Consider the following 22,326-nt stretch of genomic DNA (forward strand, 5'->3'; position numbering starts at 1 on the left):
GCAAAAGAACCTAAGGAGACATGAGGAAAAATATTTTTACACAGCGAGTGGTTAGGATCTGGAATGCACTGCCCGAGGGGGTGGTGGAGGCAGATTCAATCATGGCCTTCAAAAGGGAACTGGATAAGTACTTGAAAGAAAAAAATTTGTAGGGCTATGGGGATAGGGCGGGGGAGTGGGACTAGCTGGATTGCTCTTGCATAGAGCCGGCATGGACTCGATGGGCCGATGGGCCTCCTTCCATGCTGCAACCTTTCTATGATTCTCTATGATTTAGAAGTCTCCTGAAAACCTATGTCTTTAACCAAGCTATCGGTCACCTAATCTCTTCCCCCATGGATCGGCATCCTTTATTTCTATATATCTTTTTCTACTTTTCACCAACCTTTGTAAAGTGCCTTGGAACATTTTCTATGTTAAAGGGGCTACATCAATGCAAGTTGTATGACCAATACAACATACGCAAACCAAAAAGGCTCCAAGGCTCCCTGCTTAGGCTCCCCTTTGACGGTTGTGGGAGCAGCACTGGCCAAGGTCCTGTGAGATAGTCAGTCAGCCACCTACCCACTCCCATGGTTCATGAATGTGATTGTGGACCATGTAAGAGACATTACATACCCCCCACCCTCTGTAGTACCGATGGTTTCTGAGACACACCTGAGGACGATCCTGGCTCTTCGTGGACCCCAGCATTCCATAACAGTTCTAATTTTGAACTGTTCGATTCTTCCCGAGAATCTACAGCCACCGGCAATGGCTCAAGCACAGGAATGCCCACAATCTGTCCTTCTTTCCATAATGCATCTGGTTCTACTTCTGCTGATGCGACGTCCAAATGTCCAACTGTGATGAGGTCCTTCCCTGGAGCAGCCGTAAATACGTCTGTGTCTACCTCTTCAGCCATTGCAAGAAAAAAGCATAACGAACCTATACAAAAAAAGGGGGGAAAAGTTTCAACAAAATCAGCCGCAGATTGAAAATTACAGACAACCGACCACATGCAAACTACCCTATTGTGGACTCTACCCAACCCATTTAATCTCCTTCTACAGACCACTGTACAATCTACTCTTACGTGAACTCAACCCAACCCATTTAATCTCCTTCTACAGACCACTGCACAATCTACCCTTACACAGACTCTACCTAATCCATTTAGTCTCAAGTGGAAAGGTTCTGCAAAGCTCTTACCTGTCCACCTTCCTCTACAAAGGTCAATCAAGCAAATCTCTGGAATGCTTCTCTAACCGTACATCTTACATCACATCCTGCCTCACTTCCCTTCCTGGGCTTAATACTTCCATGGTCTCAGTAACTCAGGGCCTATCATATTCTACATAACACTCAAGAATTTATTCAAGGGTTTCTGGAAACAAAGTGAGATCAAAAGCAAGGCTGAGAGTTGGACTGAGGTTATATTACCATCGTACCTGTTTGTATCAAACTCCTCTGAAGGTTATTTCAACCCATTTAAACAAAATCCCATTTAACCCCCAAATCCCCCACCCTACCTTCTTTGTTCAAATGCAAACAAGTTAGTTCGTCAAGTCTCACTTCACAACTCAAGGGTTCTCCCAAAGTAAAAAGAGTCCAAATGTGTTTGTTTTTTTTAATAGTTGCAGAATTTCTGCTCTGCCAGTAGATGTCCTGATCAGATATATAGTAAATGCTACATTTAAAAAGCAAAGGACATCCATAGGCAGAAAATAATTACTGCACCAATGTTTACTCCACTTTAGATCAGAGTTATGTCATGGTCTGCAGCACATCTTTTACTAGACCGAGGAAGTCTCTTCTAGCTCCCATTTCTTACTCTTGGACAAGGTACAAAAAAAGACTTAGAATTATAGGGACCGAAAACCCGCAGCCATTCTGGCATAACCCTGGCAGGAGGCCACCAGAACAGCAGAAACCAGGCTGGGTCCTAACCATGCACGGGAATTCCTGCTCGGCCTTGTAAAGGGCAGAACCTCTGACCATCTCTTAAAGGCTGGGGGGTGGGGAGGTGCTTACATTTATATAGCCCCCTTCACAAGCTCAGGATGTCCCAAAGCACTTTACAGCCAATGAAGTACAGTGTAGTCACTGTTGTAATGTAGGAAACGCAACAGCCAATTTGCACACAGCAAGATCCCACAAACAGCAATGCGATGATGGCCAGATAATCTGTTTTAGTGATGTTGGTTGAGGGATAAATATTGGTCAGAACACCAGGGAGAACTTTTTTTTATTTGTTCATGGGATGTGGGCGTCGCTGGCAAGGCCAGCAATTATTGCCCATCCCTCATTGTCCTTGAGAAGGTGGTGGTGAGTCGCCTTCTTGAACCGCTGCAGTCAATGTGGTGAAGGTTCTCCCACAGTGCTGTTAGGTGGGGAGTTCCAGTATTTTGACCCAGCGACGATGAAGGAACAGTGATATATCTCCAAGTCGGGATGGTGTGTGACTTGGAGGGGAACGTGCAGGTGGTGTTGTTCCCATGTGCCTGATGCTCTTGTCCTTCTAGGTGGTAGAGGTCGCGGGTTTGGGAGGTGCTGTCGAAGAAGCCTTGGCGAGTTGCTGCAAAGCATCCTGTGGATGGTATACGCTACAGCCACGGCGCGCTGGTGGTGAAGGGAGTGAATGTTTAGGGTGGTGGATGGGGTGCCAATCAAGCGGGCTGCTTTGTCCTGGATGGTGTCGAGCATCTTGAGTGTTGTTGGAGCTGCACTCATCCAGGCAAGTGGAGAGTATTCCATCACACTCCTGACTTGTGCCTTGTCGATGGTGGAAAGGCTTTGGGGAGTCAGGAGATGAGTCACTTGCCTCCTGACTCCCCCTACTCTTCTTCAAAATAGTGCCATAGGATCTGTTACATCCATGTGAGGGGGCAGATAGGGCCTCAGTTCAATATCTCATTCAAGGTGACAACAGCACAGCCTCAATGCTGCAATGGAGTGTTAACCAGATTTTGTACTGAAGTCTCGGGTAGTGGGATTTAAACCCACAACCTTCCTACCTCAGAAGGCCAGAAGTGCTACCCGCTGAGCCACAGCTGATACCAAGCTAGCAACAAAAAAGATAAACATGCTTTCTAAGATGCAATGATTGGTTATGGAACTGCACTGTGTGGGTAGAGTCCTATGATGTGGGTTAGCTGAAAGGTCACTCTTTATTACAGCCTGTTTTGTTTGCCTCCACAAGTAACACTGTGGGTGTTTGAGAACTGCACAGAAAGAGAGGGCAGCTATACAGTCCTAGCACCTGTGCAGAGTGAAAATCTGTATCTAGTCTAAAACAGAATGGGTCAGGTTAGAAAGCCCGTTCTCATGCCGAAGCTTTTTATTTTCGGCGCTGGGAGGGGGCCTTTGCTGTGACTGCTTCCTCAAATCAATTCTTAACGGACGACAAAGTAACTGCAATAAAATTGTGCCAGACTGAAAGATTCAAAGTGTTAAACAAAAGAGACCGCAGTTTTGCTTGGCCGCACCCCGATTTGCCACAATTCTCAACTGTTAATTAAAGGGGCATTGCCACACTTCTCATGGGTAATTAAAGGGGCAGTGCCACACTTCTCATGGGTAATTAAAGGGGCAGTGCCACACTTCTCATGGGTAATTAAAGGGGCAGTGCCACACTTCTCATGGGTAATTAAAGGGGCAGTGCCACACTTCTTAGGGTTAATTAAAGATGCAGTGCCTTTCTAAAGGGAATTGGATATATACTTGAAAAGGAAAAATTTGCAGGGTAATGGGGAGAGAGCAGTGGGACTAATTGGATAGCTCTTTCAAAGAGGCAGCACGGGCACATGAGGCTGAATGGCCTTCTTCTATGCCAAATGATTCTATATTAAATTTGTGAGCTGCTTTACCACAGCAACAACACCCGTTTAATATTCAGTGCAGAAAATAACAGCTGGTCGATTGACAACCCCTTCTTGCAGGCCATTGAATGTTCCAGAAATCTAATTATTTTTGTGGCAAATATGTTTTTTTTTGTGTGTGTGTGGATTGAATGACTGAATGGATTTTTGTATTGCAGCACGTTGACTCAGAAAACGGCTTCTTTCATCTGACACATACAGATTTTCTGATGGCAGCTCACAATTGCCTTGTCAGCCTAGTTATGAGTATAGCTGTGGTACAGAGCGTTAGAGAGGAGACGATACAAGCTTTGATCCAATATCTGTGCGGTTCACGAGATTCCATTTACATAAACGATTTGGGGCACAGACACAATAAGAATGAGAGCGAAGCTTCCTGATAATAGCAAACTGGGGGGACATGGGAAACTGCGAGGAAAACCCAGACAGGTAACCGAGGTGGGCAGATAGGTGGCAGGTATACACTGGGGGCACAGCGCTGTGGAGGCTTTAACCGGTACCTATTCCTTAAACGGGATAAATCAGAGTGCGTTTTAGCGAGAGGTTCGTGATGCATTTCCGAAGCTCACGATTGCTTTAAAATATACTCTCCCCCTTAAGACTGTACAGATTGTACCACATTGTAGTGTGAGGCGGTTGGTACAGAACTAAAATCAGTCACAAGGTACAGTACTACAGTCAGTCACATGGTACAGTATCACTACAGTCAGTCACCTGGTACAGTATTACTGCCCTGAGTCACATGATACAGTATCAGTGCAGTGTGCATCACATGCTACATTATCAGTGTAGTGTGAATCATGTGGTACAGTATCACTACAGGGTGAATCACATGGCACAGTGTCAATGTAGTGTGAACCACATGGTACAGTATTAGTGTAGTGTGAACCACATGGTACAGTATTAGTGTAGGGTGAATCACATGGTACAGTGTCAGTGTAGTGTGAACCACATGGTACAGTATCACTACAGGGTGAATCACATGGCACAGTGTCAGTGGAGGGTAAATCACATGGTACAGTACCACTACAGGGTGAATCACATGGTAGAGTATCCATTTAGGGTGAATCACCATACAGGACAAAGATTCATGAGAAATAAATCCCGACTCCCACTAACATTATTGTGGATAATTGGGGGTGCAGATATTAGGGGTTCTATTGTACTTTGTACAGAGGAACAGGAGGAGTCCATTCAGCCCCTGGAGTCTGTTCAACCATTCTATTAGATCATAGCTGATCTGTACCTCAACTCCCATTTACCCACCTTTTCTCCATATCCCTTGATACCCTTACCTAACAAAAATCTATCAATCTCAGTCTGGAAAGCTCCAATTGTCCCCCAGTATCCACAGCCTTTTGGGGGAAGAGAATTCCAGATTTCTACTATCCTTTGTGTGAAAAAGTGTTTCCTGAATGGCCGAGCTCTTATTATTTTGAGATTATGCCCCCTTGTTCTGGATTCCCTTTATCATTTTAAAGACCTCAATTAGATCACACCCTCAACCTTCTAAACTCAAGGGTATACAAACCAAGTTTATGCAATAATTTGTCCTCATAATTTAACCCTTTAAGCTCCAGTACATGTTACACTTTGTCCACAACTGAATAATCTTACAAAGAGTATACAAAAGGGGAAAGAAAGCCACTAATTTCCTCCTGTTTTTTTCTGAAATTCAGATAACCTGGAGAGCGCATTGGCATAACAAGGGGAGGAGCCAGGCAGTTGCCAATCTAGAGAAATTTACAACAATTAGCCTCTAACTGTCCCTACAGGGAGCACTAAAGCAGCGGTCTTAAAGGGATAGGCCATGTTCCCAGTTACACAGTGTAGCTGTGCTCAGATCACAGACTAACTGTCAGAAAAGCACCAGGTCAGCTAGTGTCTCCTAACCGCACGGCTAAACAACAACAGCAACTTGCATTTATATAGCGCCTTTAACGTAGTAAAACATCCCAAGGAGCTTCACAGGAGCGTTGTCAAACAAACTTGGACACTGAGCCACATAAGGAAATATTAGGACAAGTGAAAGAGGTCAAAGAGGTAGGTTTTAAGGAGCATCTTAAAGGAGGAGAGAGAGGTAGAGTGGCGGAGAGGTTTAGGGAGGGAATTCCAGAGCTTAGGGCCTAGGCAGCTAAAGGCACGGCCGCCAATGGTGGAGCGATTAAAATCAGGGATGCGCAAGAGGCCAGAATTGGAGCAGTGCAGAGATCTCGGAGGGTTGTAGGGCTGAAGGAAGTTACAGAGACAGGGAGGGGTGAGGCCCATGAAGGGATTTGAAAACGAGGATGAGAATTTTAAAATCGAGGCATTCCCGGACCGGGAGCCAATCTAGGTCAGCGAGCACAGGGGGTGATGGGTGAATGGGACTAGGTGCGGGTTAGGATACAGGCACGTAATCCTATGAGATGAAATTAAATCAATTGGGGAGAGGAAGTCAGGGATACACTTCCAATGGGGTTAAACCAAACGATGTTAAGTATTTTTCATGTGTAATCCTAATCTCAGGTAAAACATTCCATTATCACAAGGCAAACCCACGATGAAATGGGGGTAATTTTGACTTTGGGTGATAGTGTAAAATAGACAATATCCATTCAGCCACTGACTATACATCACTCCAGTAATCAGGAGGTATCAGTATAGTCGGTGGCAGAATGGATATCGTCCATTTTACACTATCATCCAAAGTCAAAATTACCCCCATTGGGTCTTGAGTTTGATGGATTGAGAATACAGGGGAGGAGGAAGAAGAACATACATAAGGAAAGACATACTTGCTCTCGAGGCAGTACAAAGAAGGTTCACTCGGTTAATCCCGGGGATGAGGGGGCGGACATATGAGGAGAGGTTGAGTAGATTGGGACTCTACTCATTGGAGTTCAGAAGAATGAGAGGCGATCTTATTGAAACATATAAGATTGTGACGGGGCTTGATCGGGTGGATGCGGTGAGGATGTTCCCAAGGATGGTTGAAACTAGAACTAGGGGGCATAATCTTAGAATAAGGGGCTGCTCTTTCAAAACTGAGATGAGGAGAAACTTCTTCACTCAGAGGGTGGTAGGTCTGTGGAATTTGCTGCCCCAGGAAGCTGTGGAAGCTACATCATTAAATAAATTTAAAACAGAAATAGACAGTTTCCGAGAAGTAAAGGGAATTAGGGGTTACGGGGAGCGGGCAGGAAATTGGACATGAATTTAAATTTGAGGTTAGGATCAGATCAGCCATGATCTTATTGAATGGCGGAGCAGGCTCGAGGGGGCTGATTGGCCTACTCCTGCTCCTATTTCTTATGTTCTTGTAACATGGAGAATAGAATCATGTGATCATACCTCCCAGTTAGCCTTTTCTATTCTCATTTTCTTTTCAACTTCGGGAGTGTCTACAACATGTTGTCCTTCCCCTAGATTTCCCAACAACTCCCCTCACTCCCCACCCCAGCTGCCACTCAAATGAAAGGTTACTGGAGTTCACTGGAGTGAGGCTGTCAGTAAGTTTACCTCAGCAAGCAATACCAGCCGGTGGATTAAGAGTTTTCTTGGACCAGGCTGGGGATCTCATCGTAATCCCTGACATCGTGGTTCTCAGGATCTGGCAGCACTGAAGTGCTGTTGTGTTGGGTCAGACAGAGAAAGACTGGTCTCTTTGTGGTTGGCACAGGCGATTCCCCCTCCTCCCCCAGCGCTAAGTCGCTTAGCATTTGAGAAGTAACTCAAATGCTAAGTTTGAGTTCCTTCTCAAACGCTAAGTCCACATTTTTCTTTGGTAGATCTACAGAAAATTATCCCGTTGCCTCGCTCCTGAATTCCCTGTCGTCCTCCCTCAGCGTTAACCCCTTAATGGACAATTGATTCCAGGCACTTTTTTTTTTGCTCATCGGGGTGCTGGATGGGGACAGGACAGTTACCAACAGCCCAGCTTCAAGCACCCCCCAAGTCAGATGGGTTAGATGCAGATCAAAGCCCCCTCCCTCCATCCTCCCCACAAAGTGCCTCAGCTCCAATCCCAGAATGGCGTCCCCTGTTGCACCAGAATGACATTGCTCCACTTCCCCCACCAGCCACCCTGCGGTCTCTCCAATGGCTATTGTGTGTTGAACTCTCAATTAGTGCTGGATGAGGGGGCGGCAGGGGTGGTCATTTTCATGCTGTCAATCCGAGCTCAATTGGAACTGGATTAAGACAGCCTAACCTGCATTTCATGCAGGAGCCTCACAGCCAGCAGAGAGAGAGATTTTCAATAATAACAACAACTTGAATTTATATAGCGCCTTTAACCTAGTAAAACCAAGGTGCTTCACAGGAGCGATTATCAAACAAAATTTGACGCCGAGCCACATAAGGAGATATTAGGACAGGTGACCAAAAGCTTGGTCTTAAAGGAGGAGAGAGGGGTAGAGAGGTTTAGGGAGGGAATTCCAGAGCTTAGGGCCCAGGCAGCTGAAGGCACGGCCGCCAATGGTGGAGTGATTAAAAACGGGGATGCGCATAAGGCCAGAGTTGGAGGAGCGCAGAGATCTTGGAGGGTTGTAGGGCTGGAGGAGGGTTTAGAGATAGGGAGGGGCGAGGCCCTGGAGGGATTTGAACATTAGGAGGAGAATTTTAAAATAGAGGCATTGCCGGACTGGGAGGCAATGTAGGTCAGTAAGCACAGAAGTGATGGGTGAACGGGACCTGGTGCGAGTTAGGATACGGGCAGCAAAGTTTTGGATGAGCTTAAGTTTATGGAAGGTGAAAGATGGGAGGCCAGCCAGGAGAGCATTGGAATAATCTAGTCTGGAGGTAACAAAGGCAGGGATGAGGGTTTCAGCAACTGAGGCAGGGCAGAGACCGGTGATGTTACTGAGGTGGAAGTAGGCGGTCTTGGTGACGGAGCGGATATGTGGTTGGAAGCTCATCTCAGGGTCAAATAGGACGCCAAGGTCGCGAACGGTCTGGTTCAGCTTCAGACAGTGGCCAGGGAGAGGGATGGAGTCGGTGGCGAGGGAACGGAGTTTGTGGCGGGGACCAAAGACAATGGCTTCGGTCTTCCCGACATTTAGTTAGAGGAAATTTCTGCTCATCAATCTGTGCTGGATTTGAATGGAAATCCTAGAGATGAAAGATGTGTGTAAGCCGGTCCCTATCCCTATTTTTATTTTGGCTGTTATTTTTTCTTTACCATTAGGCTGAGTGGGCAGACAGATGACCAGGTATCAAGGCACTGCAACCCCTGCTGTATAACTGGCTGCTGGGAAGGTTTGCATGAGTTGACTCCTCTGAATTTGCGAACCAAATTTTCTCTCCCCTCCCTCGGGCAAAGTTGACTTCTCACCACTCAGCGGGCTCTCCCGCATAGAGGGGCAGTAACCCTCTACGATGCAAAGCTTTTTCCACTTAGATTTCTTTGGCGAGACTCTTTGCTTTTAAGGGGCCTTCTCCTGGTCCCCTTACTTGGGTCTACCTGCCTCACGCCTCATTTTCATCCAGGCCTGTGCTGATCTTGTTCTGGAACCAGTGAGTTGGGTACTCATAAGACCATCCCAGGAGTGACCCCATTTCTGCTCATTCCCCCCCCCCTCCCTCCCTGTGGGGAACTGTGAGGCATCAGCTCAACTCCTTTAGGTACAAGCTCAGCTCAGTTGGCAGCATTCTTGCGACAGATGATTTGGAGATCAGGCCCCACACCGGAACTTGAGCCTATAATCTAGGCCGCTTCTGCAGCGCTGAGGGAGTGCTATATTTTTATTTTATTATTCATTCTCGGGATGTGGGCGTCACTGGCAAGACCGGCATTTATTGCTCGGCCTTGGTTACCCTGAGAAGGTGATGGCGGTGGGCCTTCTTGAACCGGTGGAAGCTGTTTCAATACAACCGAGGGGTTTGCTAGGCCCACTTCAGAGTCGGTGTGGGGCTGGAGTCACATATAGGCCCATGCCGAGTATGGACGGCAGGTTTCCTTCCCAAAAGGACATTAGTTGGGTTTTTGTGACAATTTGACAGCTTCATGGTCATTTTTACTGATACCAGCTTTTTACTTCCAGATTGTCAGAGGTGCTGCCCAAATGTAGACATTAAAACTAAGGCCTGTTTAGGTGGATCTAAAAGGCCACGATTCGAAGAAAAGGGAGTTGTCCTGATCGACATGCCTCCTTCCACAAAACATTATTTAACCGGTCATTCATCTCATGCAAGGTCTTTCTTTTATCAGCTGTGAAATTCAAAGTCACATTTATCAATTAATAAATTAAATTATGGAAACAGAACAGAACTATTCACCCTTGTGCATTGCCCTAGTGCCTGTTGTTCGTGTGCCTTTACCTATCCTAGTGCTCCTACGAAGTGCTTCCCCAGTGGCTGGAGCACGGGTGGTGGGAGGCTGCTGGCCTTCAATGGAGGAGCGTGCAGATGGCCTTGGAGGACGACCTTGAGCAACTCTGGGCAGGGAGAGCCCGGCTTCAGACTGCACCATCTCAGTATGGGCTGCAGCAGTCTGGACTGGCTGGCCGATAGGCAACAATAAGGGCACTGGCAGAGAGGCAGGGGTGGGAGCAGGAATGCTGTCGTCCTGAGAGAGGACAGCAGATCCGACTGCCATGGCGCCACTGCCATTCTCCCGGGCCGGCACCTCAGCAATCCTGGTGATCAGCTGGAGAACGGATTGCTGGAGTGGAACATAGGAACATAGGAACAGGATTAGGCCATTCAGCCCCTCGTGCCTGCTCCGCCATTTGATAAGATCATGGCTGATCTGTGATCTAACTCCATATACCTGCCTTTGGCCCATATCCCTTAATACCTTTGATTGCCAAAAAGCTATCTATCTCCGATTTAAATTTAGCAATTGAGCTAGTATCAATTGCCGTTTGCGGAAGAGAGTTCCAAACTTCTACCACCCTTTGTGTGTAGAAATGTTTTCTAATCTCGCTCCTGAAAGGCCTGGCTCTAATTTTTAGACTGTGCCCCCTACTCCTAGAATCCCCAACCAGCGGAAATAGTTTCTCTCTATCCACCCTATCCGTTCCCCTTAATATCTTATAAACTTCGATCAGATCACCCCTTAACCTTTGAAACTCCAGAGAATACAACCCCAATTTGTGTAATCTCTCCTCGTAACTTAACCCTTGAAGTCCGGGTATTATTCTAGTAAACCTACGCTGCACTCCCTCCAAAGCCAATATATCCTTCCGAAGGTGCGGTGCCCAGAACTGCTCACAGTACTCCAGGTGCGGTCTAACCAGGGTTTTGTATAGCTGCAGCATAACTTCTGCCCCCTTGTACTCCAGTACTCTAGATATAAAGGCCAGCATTCCATTAGCCTTATTGATTATTTTCTGCACTTGTTCATGACACTTCAATGATCTATGTACCTGAACCCCTAAGTCCCTTTGGACATCCACTGTTATTAACTTTTTACCATTTAGAAAGTACCCTGTTCTATCCTTTTTTGATCCAAAGTGGATGACCTCACATTTGTCTACATTGAATTCCATTTGCCACAGTTTTGCCCATTCACCTAATCTATCAATATCGCTTTGTAATTTTTTGTTTTCATCTACACTGCTTACAATGCCACCAATCTTTGTGTCATCGGCAAACTTAGATATGAGACTTTCTATGCCTTCATCTAAGTCGTTAATAAATATTGTGAATAATTGAGGCCCCAAGACAGACCCTGCGGGACTCCACTAGTTACATCCTGCCAATGTGAGTACCTTCCCATTATCCCTACTCTCTGTCGCCTTTCGCTCAGCCAACTTCCTAACCAAGTCCGTACTTTTCCCTCGATTCCATGGGCTTCTATCTTAGCTAACAGTCTCTTATGTGGGACCTTATCAAATGCCTTCCGGAAGTCCATATAAATAACATCCATTGACATTCCCCTGTCCACTACTTTAGTCACCTCTTCAAAAAATTCAATCAGGTTTGTCAGGCACGACCTACCTTTCACAAATCCATGCTGGCTCTCTCTGATTAACTGAAAATTCTCCAGGTGTTCAGTCACCCGATCCTTAATTATCGACTCCAGCATTTTCCCCACAACAGATATTAGGCTAACTGGTCTATAATTCCCTGGTTTCCCTCTCTCTCTGTGCTGTGACGCCCTCGAAGCCCCGTTCAACACTGGTCCCCAGAGCGACGATAGCAGCAGCCTGAGCTTCCATTGCAGAAACTGAGCAGCAACCGTAGCTTGCAGACCTTTGATGACATCGGTTTGTGCTGCGATGGGAGCCGCAACATCGGCCAGCAGACGCTGCATCGCGGTGGGTTCCACAAGTGTGCTGATGGAGGTGACCACCCGTTCCATGTTGGAAAGGATGGGCTCCAAGCTCTGCTCAAAGCCCTGAGCCAAGTTGGAGCTGGACTCCTCCAAGTCCCTTCTCATTGTGCGCAGGCTTTCTGGCAGGATTTCCAGTGCCCCGAGCATTTGGTGGTGTACGCCCATCAGCCGTCTTCTGTAACCTGGCCCATCAAAGTCCTCATCTGACTCCTCCGCAGCAGAACTAGTGAGCGACCTCGCCCTCCGGTGAACTAGCACCTGCGGTATCTGTTCCCCCGGCTCTGTCTCCTGCGCACTTGTGTTCGGTGTCTCACCACGTGCAGATCCCTCCTCTAAACTAGCCTCTAAACAAAGCGTAGTGTCAGACTCTGAGCTGGTGGAAGTGAGTGTCAGGTCGAGTGACGGTGTGGCTTCAATGTCCCCCTCCTCCTCCCCCTCCTCCTCCTCCTCCCCCTCCTCCTCCTCCTCAGATGTGCCGCCACATGTTCTTGGGTATCTACAATGACAAAGGGAGACAGGTTGAGTCGTGGAGCGGGGAGAGGAGTAAGTAAGACGTGCGTGCCGACAGCATCTGCAGCACGTGAGTCAGAAAAGATTATGGGAGGAGGGAGATATGGGAAACGAGAAGGAGCGTTAGATATGCAGAGACCTCCAGCGCAGCATGTTGTCACGGCAGCAGCGACGGCCCGCCCAATGACCCGAAGCACTGTCTCCTCCAGCGGGGTGAGGATGTGTAAACGTGCTCGCCCACCCTCAGGTCCCTCCTGCTGCCGGCTGTTATGCGCCACCTTCTCCTTCAAGACAGAGGACAGTGTGTCAGTGAGTATCCTGCAGGGTGTGTGGGTAATGTGCCTGTCATGGTCAAATAGCTGCCAGTGTGTATGACCTGTGAGTGGTGGTTGTGTGGCCTGCAAGTGTGGTACTATGTGTGGGTGAGATGCAACCACACATAGTACCAAGCGCAGCATTGCGTATAGATGGGCAGTGTTTGTTGGTGAGTGGGTGACAGGGGGTGTGATGCGTGGAGCAGTAGGGCAGTTGGTAGAATGTGCCACTTGACACTTGCGTTCACTCACCTTGACCACTCGTGTCAAATCATTGAGCTTCTTTCGGTACTGCACCCACGTGCGTGGTGCCATGCTCCTGGCGTTCACTTCCTGGGCCACATCCTGCCAATGCCTGCGGAGCTGCAGTGTGGAGGGTCTCCTGCCACCCTGCAGGTACATGTTGGCCCTCCTTTCATCCACCCTTTCCACCAGGGCCTCCAGTGCATCATCCAAGAAGCGTGGGGCCCTCTCTCGCGCCGGTCCTGCCATCCTTGCAGCCATCTTTCTCTCCCTCGAGTGGACTGTGCATGTCCCATTTAAAACGTGCACCTGCACCTTTAAGAGGTGCAGGCTGCTGATGACGTGCGCTGAGCACGCCCCATTTCCGGCTTCCTCATTCTCCATGCAGCCAGCGCTACCCCCGCTGCTGAGAGGCTGCTGATGAGATATCCTGGTAAGCTTGAAATTCACATGCTGCCTGCGTGGGGGCCATCGGGTGCGGGGCCATAGCGGATCACGCTACCCCCGCCCGAAAATGGGCGCTATCGAATTTTTCCCAAAGAGCCTTCCGAAGAGAAAACTGACAGGAAAAATAGTTTTGATCTTTTGGGGCCGAGAGCAAAAAAACCCAGATGAAAGTGGAACTGTTCTGAACATTTATGTAACAGGCGACATTCAAGTCAGATCCCGTCATCCTAACATTTCTCTCCAAAAGGGACTGAACACCGGGTGGCACGCTGCCCTGCCGATCCTTAAATTAACTAAGTAGAGCTGCCTGCTTTTTGCTTGTCTTATTTTTCTGCCAGTCAGTGGGGTCGTTTTGTGCTGGGAATTTTTTATTCACTGGGAACGGATTAAAACTACACTTGCTCCTTTCATATAGCTTCCAAGTGCACAAGAGACAAGATCTTTATTCCCATTGTATTGGACATTCCAGGGGATTCGATTTTGTATTCCGGGCATAAGAGGCCAGCATTATTTATTTTTCTTTCAATGGTTGTTTCTCAGGCTGGAGGGAAGTATACAGTGGTATCCCCCAGAGCTGTTAGGACCACTGCTCTTTTGATATATATTAATGACCTGGACTTTGGTACACAGGGCATAATTTCAAAGTTTGCAGATGATGCGAAACTTGGAAATGTTGTAAACAATGTGGAGAATAGTAACAGGCAAATCTTTGTAGGTGGCAGGACAAGTTGAGAAAGCTGTTAAAAAAAGCATACAGGTCCTTGGTTTTATAAATAGAGGCAAAAGCAAGAAAGTTATGTTAAACCTTTATAAATCACTGGTTAGGCCTCAGCTGGAGTATTGTGTCCAACTCTGGGCACCACACTTTAGGAAGGACGTCAAGGCCTTGGAGAGGGTGCAGAAGAGATTTACCAGAATGGTACCAGGGACGAGGGACTTCAGTTATGTGGAGAGACTGGAGAAGCTGGGATTGTTCTCCTTAGAGCAGAGATGAGTAAGGGGAGATTTAATAGAAATGTTTAAAATTATTAGCGGTTTTGATAGAATAAACAATGAGAAACTGTTTCCACTGGCAGGAGGGTCGGTAACCAGAGGACACAGATTTAAGATAATTGGCAAAAGAACCAGGGGGAAGATGAGAAGAATTTTTTTTTTACACATCTGGTTGTTATGATCTGGAATGCGCTGCCTGAAAGGATGGTGGAAGCAGATTCAGTAGTAACTTTCAAAAGAGAATTGGGTATATATTTGGAAAGAAAAGATTTGCAGGGCTATGGGGAAACACTGGGGGTGGGGGGTAGTGGGACTAATTAGATAGCTCTTTCAAACAGCTGGCACAGGCATGATGGGCTGAATGGCCTCCGTCTGTGCTGTATGATTCTATGAATTTTCTACCCTCTTCAAAGTGTTGATTCTTGCTTGGGCACCTGGTGCCCTCTGATGCCTTTCTTTGCGTGTGAGACTTCAAAGTAAATGTCAGCAGATATGAAAATGTACTCCATTAGCTTGTCAAGATACAGGCAACACAAGTGCGTTCAGCTTCTGTGCTGGGTGTGGGGTTAGGAGAGTCTGTATGCTTCTCCCTCTACAGCTAAGTTGCCCAAACTATAGCCCATGGACCATATGCAAAGCCTCTGCATCTCAGTTTCTACATGGACTTATATTACTGTCTGAATCTTTTCGTCTTGGCGATCTTGGAAAGGGCTGTTCCCAGCGCTGCCCCTCACTGGCGGATAAGTCCCAAATCAGAACACTCGGATCTCTTGGTGTCCGTACCTTGAGATAGATGCAAATTAGTGGGGATGTTCATTTAAACTTTCGTGGGGTCCATGGAACTACATGGTATTTAAACACCTCTAAGTAGCTCAGTGGGCAGGACTCTTGCCTCTGAGTCAGAAGGTTGTAAGTTCTTAAGCCCCACTTCAGAGAGTTGAGCACATAATCCAGGCTGACACTTCCAGTGCAGTACTGAGGGAGTACTACACTGCTGGATGGTGCTGTCTTTCAGATGAGCCATTAAACTGAGGCCCCCATCTGCCTTCTCAGGTGGACGTAAAAGATCCCAGGGCACTATTTCAAAGACGAGCAGGGGAGCTCTCCCTGGTGTCCTGGCCAATATTTATCCCTCAACTGACATCAGTAAAACAGATTATCTGGTCATTTGCTGTCTGTGGGACCTTGCTGTGTGCAAATTGGTTGGCGTGTTTCCTACATTACATCAATGACAGTACTTCATTGGCTATAAAGCACTTTGGGAAGGCGTGATATAAATGCAAGTTCTTTCTTTCTTCTTAAAGTATTGGGCAGTGGGAAGGTAGTGCCTCTCTGGGGAAAGGGAGGTGCAAGTTGGGTATATAAGGCAAAATGCAAATGGTTCTTTGGAGAGAGTGTGTGCTAGAGGGAAAGAGAGATTAGAGAGAAAAGATTCATTTAAGCAGATAAATACATGAGGGAAAAAGTAAGACAAGATTATGCTGATAGGGTTAGATGAAGTCAGATGAAGTCATGTGGAGCATAAACACCAGTATAGACCATTTGGGCCGAATGGCCTGTTTCTGTGCTGTACATTCTATGTAGTTCTACGTTAAAAAAAGACTTGCATTTATATAGTGCCTTTCACCACCTCAGGACGTCCCAAAGCGTTTTACAGCCAATGAAGTGTAGTCACTACTGTAATATAGGAACTGTGGCAGCCAATTTTGCGCACAGCAAGCTCCCACAAACAACAATGTTTATAATGATCAGATAATCTGTTTTTTAGTGACGTTGGTTGAAAGATAAATATTGGCCAGAACACCGGGGAGAACAGATGGGGACTCGGTTTGACCTCTCATCCAAAAAACGACACCTCCGACAGTGTAGCACTCCCTCAGTACTGCAATGGGAGTGTCAAGCCTAGATGTTGGGCTCATGTCTCTGGAGCGGGGACTCAAACCCACAATCTTCTGACTCAGAGATGGACAACTGTGGGAAAGAGAAAAGAAAGCTGAAAAGAAAAATACAGGCCCTGGCTTGCATGCCGTTAAAGGCCGCAGGACACTAGGAATGAGAATGTATTCCACACTGTTTTGGGAACATCAGACTTATGTCAGCAGTGGAGCGAAACCCTTTTGCGATCTCTCAGCATCGCTGTCCCCAACCCCCCCAACCCCCGCCACACTCAATTCCCTCTCTGAATGGAAGCCATTGATGTGACAGGACTGTGTATTGTTCACTGGTACAATGGGACCTCCACTTTCACTATCCCACCAAAGGGGAACTCAATCCGTTGCTTCTTCCCTGTTACTTGGTTACGTCGAGAGGCGAGAAAATGACACAATAGGGCGAGTTCAAGATCCCATGCCGACCTCTCTGGCATGGGGCTGAAATCTCCTCACGCACCATGACATCCTTCTGCTCTGTGAGGGACGCTGGGTGTAGACTTTACTCGTTCTATCCTTCTCACTGCCTCCCTGTCCTGTCTGAGAAAGTGTCCCAGAATCGCAGCAAACTTGGAGTTGCAAAGCATTCGCCGAGCACAGTGTTCAACAGCAGAAGTCAGGTTTTAATTCACTTTTCTGGAAACCGTGTCTCAATCTGTAGGAGGTTAGTTACTTATTTTGGTTTTAAAATAAAAATCTACTGAGTCCCCAGATGGTTCAAATGCCCAGGGCCTAAGCTCTGGAATTCCCTCCCTAAACCTCTCCGCCTCTCTCTCCTCCTTTAAGACGCTCCTTAAAACCTACCTCTTTGACCAAGCTTTTGGTCACCTGTACTAATATCTCCTTATGTGGCTCGGTGTCAAATTTTGTTTGATAATCGCTCCTGTGAAGCGCCTTGGGACGTTTTACTACGTTAAAGGCGCTATATAAATGCAAGTTGCTGTTGCTGTACATCAAACAGTGCAGAATTGAGCCACACAGACCATCAAGATCCCAGATTTGCTCCTCGGTCCGTGCCGAGTTTGCTGACCTCTGTCGGGGTCAGCGGGGCGGGGGCTGCTACGGACGGCCACGTTGCCTTTCAGCCAGAGTCCCTGTGTAACCGAACCCGAGCAAGAGTCAGTGCCTTTAGGAGAGAAAGAAAAGAAAGAACTTGCATTTATATAGTGCCTTTCACGACCTCAGGATGACCCAAAAGTGCTTTACAGCCAATGATGTACTCCTCAAGAGGTAGAAAGGGGAGACAAAGCTGCGGGGGGGGGGGCGGCGGGGGAACGGAGGGAAGGGGGGGGTGGGGAAGGGAGAAAAGCAGGTACCTGATTTTCTACTTATTATTCTGCTCAGCAGATTGTAACTCTGGATCGGAGTGGCCACATTCCACCTCCTTGGTACAACAGTCCTCCTGTCAGCGAATCAAGACCCAGTCCATAAGTAACCTGTCAACGAAGCCCCCCTAATGATTCAGCCATGCCAGCTTCCAATAATGCACTCCCGCTCTGACCCGATCCATCACACGTTTTCTCGACAACCAGCGGCGGCCAAGTGCATGATAGACATCAATGACTCTGCGGTATTCAATTCTGAAGCCTGTGGTTAATGGATTCATGGCATTCATCACTAACCCCCCCACCCCCCCCACCTCCTCCCTGCCTCCACCCCCCACCCCCCCCCCCACCCCCCCCCCCCCTCCCAACCCCCCACCTCCTCCCTGCCTTCACCCCCCCCCCCCCCACCCCCCCCCCCCCTCCCACCCCCCATTGATCTTCTGGAAGTTTCTTGGGAAAGCAGCAAGACTCTCCACAGCAAAGTGGCTGTCCTTTCAATGACTCAAATAAGAAACAAATGATCTACTATTTAGCAATTTTTTGGGGGTGAGGTTGGACGGCGAAGGTAATAATAATATTTTGCTTCGAGACATGTTCCCGAATGGGTCAATGGGTAAATGCATCACTCGCTGGCCAAAAAACAAATAAAAAAAAAACTTGCGTCTTGCACGACCGCAGGACGTCCCAAAGCGGCTTCGCAGCCCATGCAGCGCTTTTTGAAGTGTAGTCACTGTTGTAATGTAGATCCCATAAACAACGACGAGATAAATCGCCAGATAATGCTATGTCCTAATTCAATGCCCAGGTCGCAGCCAAGTGACACAACTGAGCGGCTCGCTCGGCCACTTCAGAGGGTCGTTAAGAGTCAGCAACTTTGGTGTGGGACTGGAGTCACATATAGGCCCAGAACGGGTAAGGATGGCAGGGAACCAGTTGGGTTTTTAACGACAATCGACAGCTTCATGGTTACATCTATCTGACCTTCCAACTTCATCATTCACCTTGGTTGAAAAAAACACCAAACTACCGCAAAATTCCATTTCCCGGGCAATGCAGCTTTAAATTCATTAATGGTTCCACTGCTAAAGTATCGGAGGAACTGGCTGTGTTGCAAATTAGCCTTGTCCCTGACAGCTACGGGAACTAAATTAACAGCCATCAGAAGCCTGGTAGGCACTTAATTTTACTGAAGCAATTAGAGCAAAGCCCAGCCTCTTTGGGTGATACACTGCTAAAGCTGTAGTCACATCACACTGCGATCTCCGCCCATACATCACTCTGCTATTTAGTTTTATATATATATATATAAAAAAACTTGCATTTATAAAGCACCTTTTACGACCTCAGGACATCCCAAAGCACTTTATAGCATGAAGTACTTTTTGAAGTATAGTCACTGTTGTAATGTAGGAAACGCAACAGCCAATTTGTGCGCAGCAAGCTCCCACGAACAGCAATGTGATAATGACCAGATAATCTGTTTTAGTGATGTTGGCTGAGGGATAAATGTTGGGCCAGGACAGCAGGGGAGAACTTCCCTTCTCTTCCTCAAAATAGTACCATGGGATTTTTTTTTACATCCACCTGAGAGGGCAGATGGGGCTGCTGTTTAACGTCTCATGCGAGAGACGGCATCTCCGACAGTGCAGCATTCCCTCGGTACTGATACTGGGAGCGTCAGCCTGGATTTTGTGCTCAAGTCTCTGGCGTGGGACTCGAACCACACAACCTTCTGACTCAGAGGCGAAAGTGCTGCCCACTGCACCACAGCTGACACCCAAAGACTCCTGCACCACAGAGACATTGGCACAAGGAAGCAGAGCTGCAGCTTGCAGAACAAAATAACGTTATTGTTGAGTTGTACCATTTGAACAAGCTTAACCCAACACCCACAGTGGCTTAGTGGACGTAGGCACTCCACAATGGGGTACAGGAGCCGACAAGACCCAGGTTCAATTCTCAAGTTCTGCGCTAAGGTGATAGACCTCAGCTGAGAGGATAGTTAAGGAGCTACAAGTGGTCCCAATGCTCCTGGAGCAACCCTTCCAACTGTTATCCCGAGAATCCGTTGGAACGATCGTTTGTGTGGGCACCAGGGGATGACACGATGTCCTTGGCCGTAATGTTGCCTGTGACAAAATAGCCTGCTGACCGCAGTATCAGTCACCCATAATATAAATCAAAGAATCATACAGCACAGAAGGAGGCCAATTGTGCCTGTGCTGGCTCTTTGAAAGAGCTATCCAATTAGTCCCACTCCCCCCATAGCCTTGCAAATGTTTCTTTATCAAGTATTTACCTAATTCCCTTTTGAAAGTTACTATTGAATCTGCTTCCACCGCCCTTTCAGGCAGTGCATTCCAGATCATAACAACTCGCTACGTAAACAAAATTCTCCTCATCTCGGCCTCTAGTTCTTTTGCCAATTATCTTAAATCTGTCCTCTGGTCACCGACACTCCTGCCAGTGGAAACAATTTCTCCTTATTTACTCAATCAAAACCCCTCGTAATTTTGAATACCTCTATTAAATCTTGTCTTAACCCTTCTCTGCCCTAAGGAGAACAATCCCAGCTTCTCCTGTCTCTCCGCATAACTGAAGTCCCTCATCCCTGGTACCATTCTGCTAATATGACAGTGGGATTTATTATGCAGAGCCTACGGTATATGCTACAATTAATGGTAACATAGGTCCCCTCATTGTTTTCAGTGTTGCTCCCACTTAAAGAGTCTGCACGAGGGCCTAATCTCTTGAGAAGGAAGATTAGAATTAAAAAAGTCAATAGGGATGAAATATGAATGTCCCTGTTTGCCAGATTTTGTTGAGAGTTCCGGAGACAGATCCTGCTGCTCCCTCGCCTCCCAGTTCCCTCCAGCTATGGAATATCCTGCCAACATCATGCAATCAAGCTTATTAGCTCAGACCTGCCAGCCAGTATACAGAATGGTCATTATTTCCATGCAGGAGAAGCTCTGGAATGTACTGTACACTGCACCCTCTGAGTACTTGAATGTCCTTTGCAGCCATTATCTTAATTACGGACAAGTCTGGGTTAAGGGATCAGACCCACGGTGAAAAAAGCAAAGGAGAGAAGGGGATTAGGTGAGGCCAAGCTTGGGTTTTAAAAGCCTGTGGATTGTAGGGGAAAGAGACAACCGAGGAAGGTAAGCAGAACCACAGTTCTAAGGTCCTTGGGAAAGAATGACTTGAGAATCATAGAAAGGTTACAGCACGGAAGGAGGCCATTCGGCCCATCGAGTCCGTGCCGGCTCTACGCAAGAGCAATCCAGCTAGTCCCACTCCCCTGCCCTTTCCCCATAGCCCTGAAAATTTTTTCCTTTCAAGTACTTATCCAGTTCCCTTTTGAAGGCCATGATTGAATCTGCCTCCACCATCCCTTCGGGCAGTGCATTCCAGATCCTAACCACTCGCTGTATAAAAAAGTTTTTCCTCATGTCACCTTTGGTTCTTTTGCCAATGACCTTAAATCTATGTCCTCTGGTTCTTGACCCTTCCGCCAACGGGAACAGTTTCTCTCTATCTACTCTGTCTGGACCCCTCATGATTTTGAATACCTCTATCAAATCTCCTCGCAACCTCTGTTCCAAGGAGAATAACCCCAGCTTCTCCAGTCTATCCACGTAACTAAAGTCCCTCATCCCTGGAATCATTCTAGTAAATCTCTTCTTCACCCTCTCTGAGGCCTTCACATCTTTCCTGAAGTGCGGTGCCCAGAACTGGACACAATACTCCAGTTGTGGCTGAATGAGTGTTTTATAAAGGCTCATCATGACTTCCATATTTTTGTACTCTATGCCTCTATTTATAAAGCCCAGGATCCCGTATGCTTTTTTAACCACTTTCTCAACCTGACCTGCCACCTTCAACGATTTGTGCACATATACCCCCCCAGATCCCTCTGTTCCTGTACCCCTTTTAGAATTGTGCCCTCTAGTTTATATTGCCAGGAAGATGGAAACGGTGAGCCTGGTCTCAGTTTCAACAGAGTGAGGATATCAGAGATTGCTTGCCCAACAACCAAGTCTTGGATAAGCCTTAACTTCCTCCACCGAAACATTAGGAAGGCCAAAGCCATCATCTTCAGCCCCCAACACAAACTCCCCATCCTTGCCACCAGCTCCATTTCTCCTCCTCTCGGGCTGAGACATCCTATTCGACCCCAAGCTGAGCTTCTGACCTCGTGTCCTCTCCATCACAAAGAACCGCCTACTTCCACCTCTAACGTCGCCCCTTCTCCCTGCCCCTAGTATCATAGCAGGTGACAGGACAGAAAGAGGCCATTCGGCCCATCGTGCCTGTGCCGGCTCTTTGATATGAGCTACCCAATTAGTCCCACTCTTCCGTTCTTTCCCCATAGCCCTGTAATTTTTTTTCCTTCAAGTATTTATCCAGTTCCCTTTTGAAAGTTACTATTGAACCTGCTTC

General features: G+C 47.3%; 1 protein-coding gene across 1 annotated transcript in view; it reads right to left on the reverse strand.

The window, feature by feature from the left end:
- LOC137334005 (podocalyxin-like protein 2) overlaps positions 1-22,326 on the reverse strand; it is a 59,097-nt gene that overhangs the window by 29,325 nt on the left and 7,446 nt on the right. Inside the window, exon 3 of the mRNA XM_067998401.1 lies at positions 658-927. Within this exon, the coding sequence (XP_067854502.1) occupies positions 658-927 (270 nt within the window). The remainder of the gene's footprint in view (positions 1-657; positions 928-22,326) is intronic.

This window comes from Heptranchias perlo, chromosome 17 (genome assembly GCF_035084215.1).
Source record: "Heptranchias perlo isolate sHepPer1 chromosome 17, sHepPer1.hap1, whole genome shotgun sequence".
Taxonomy (NCBI): domain Eukaryota; kingdom Metazoa; phylum Chordata; class Chondrichthyes; order Hexanchiformes; family Hexanchidae; genus Heptranchias; species Heptranchias perlo.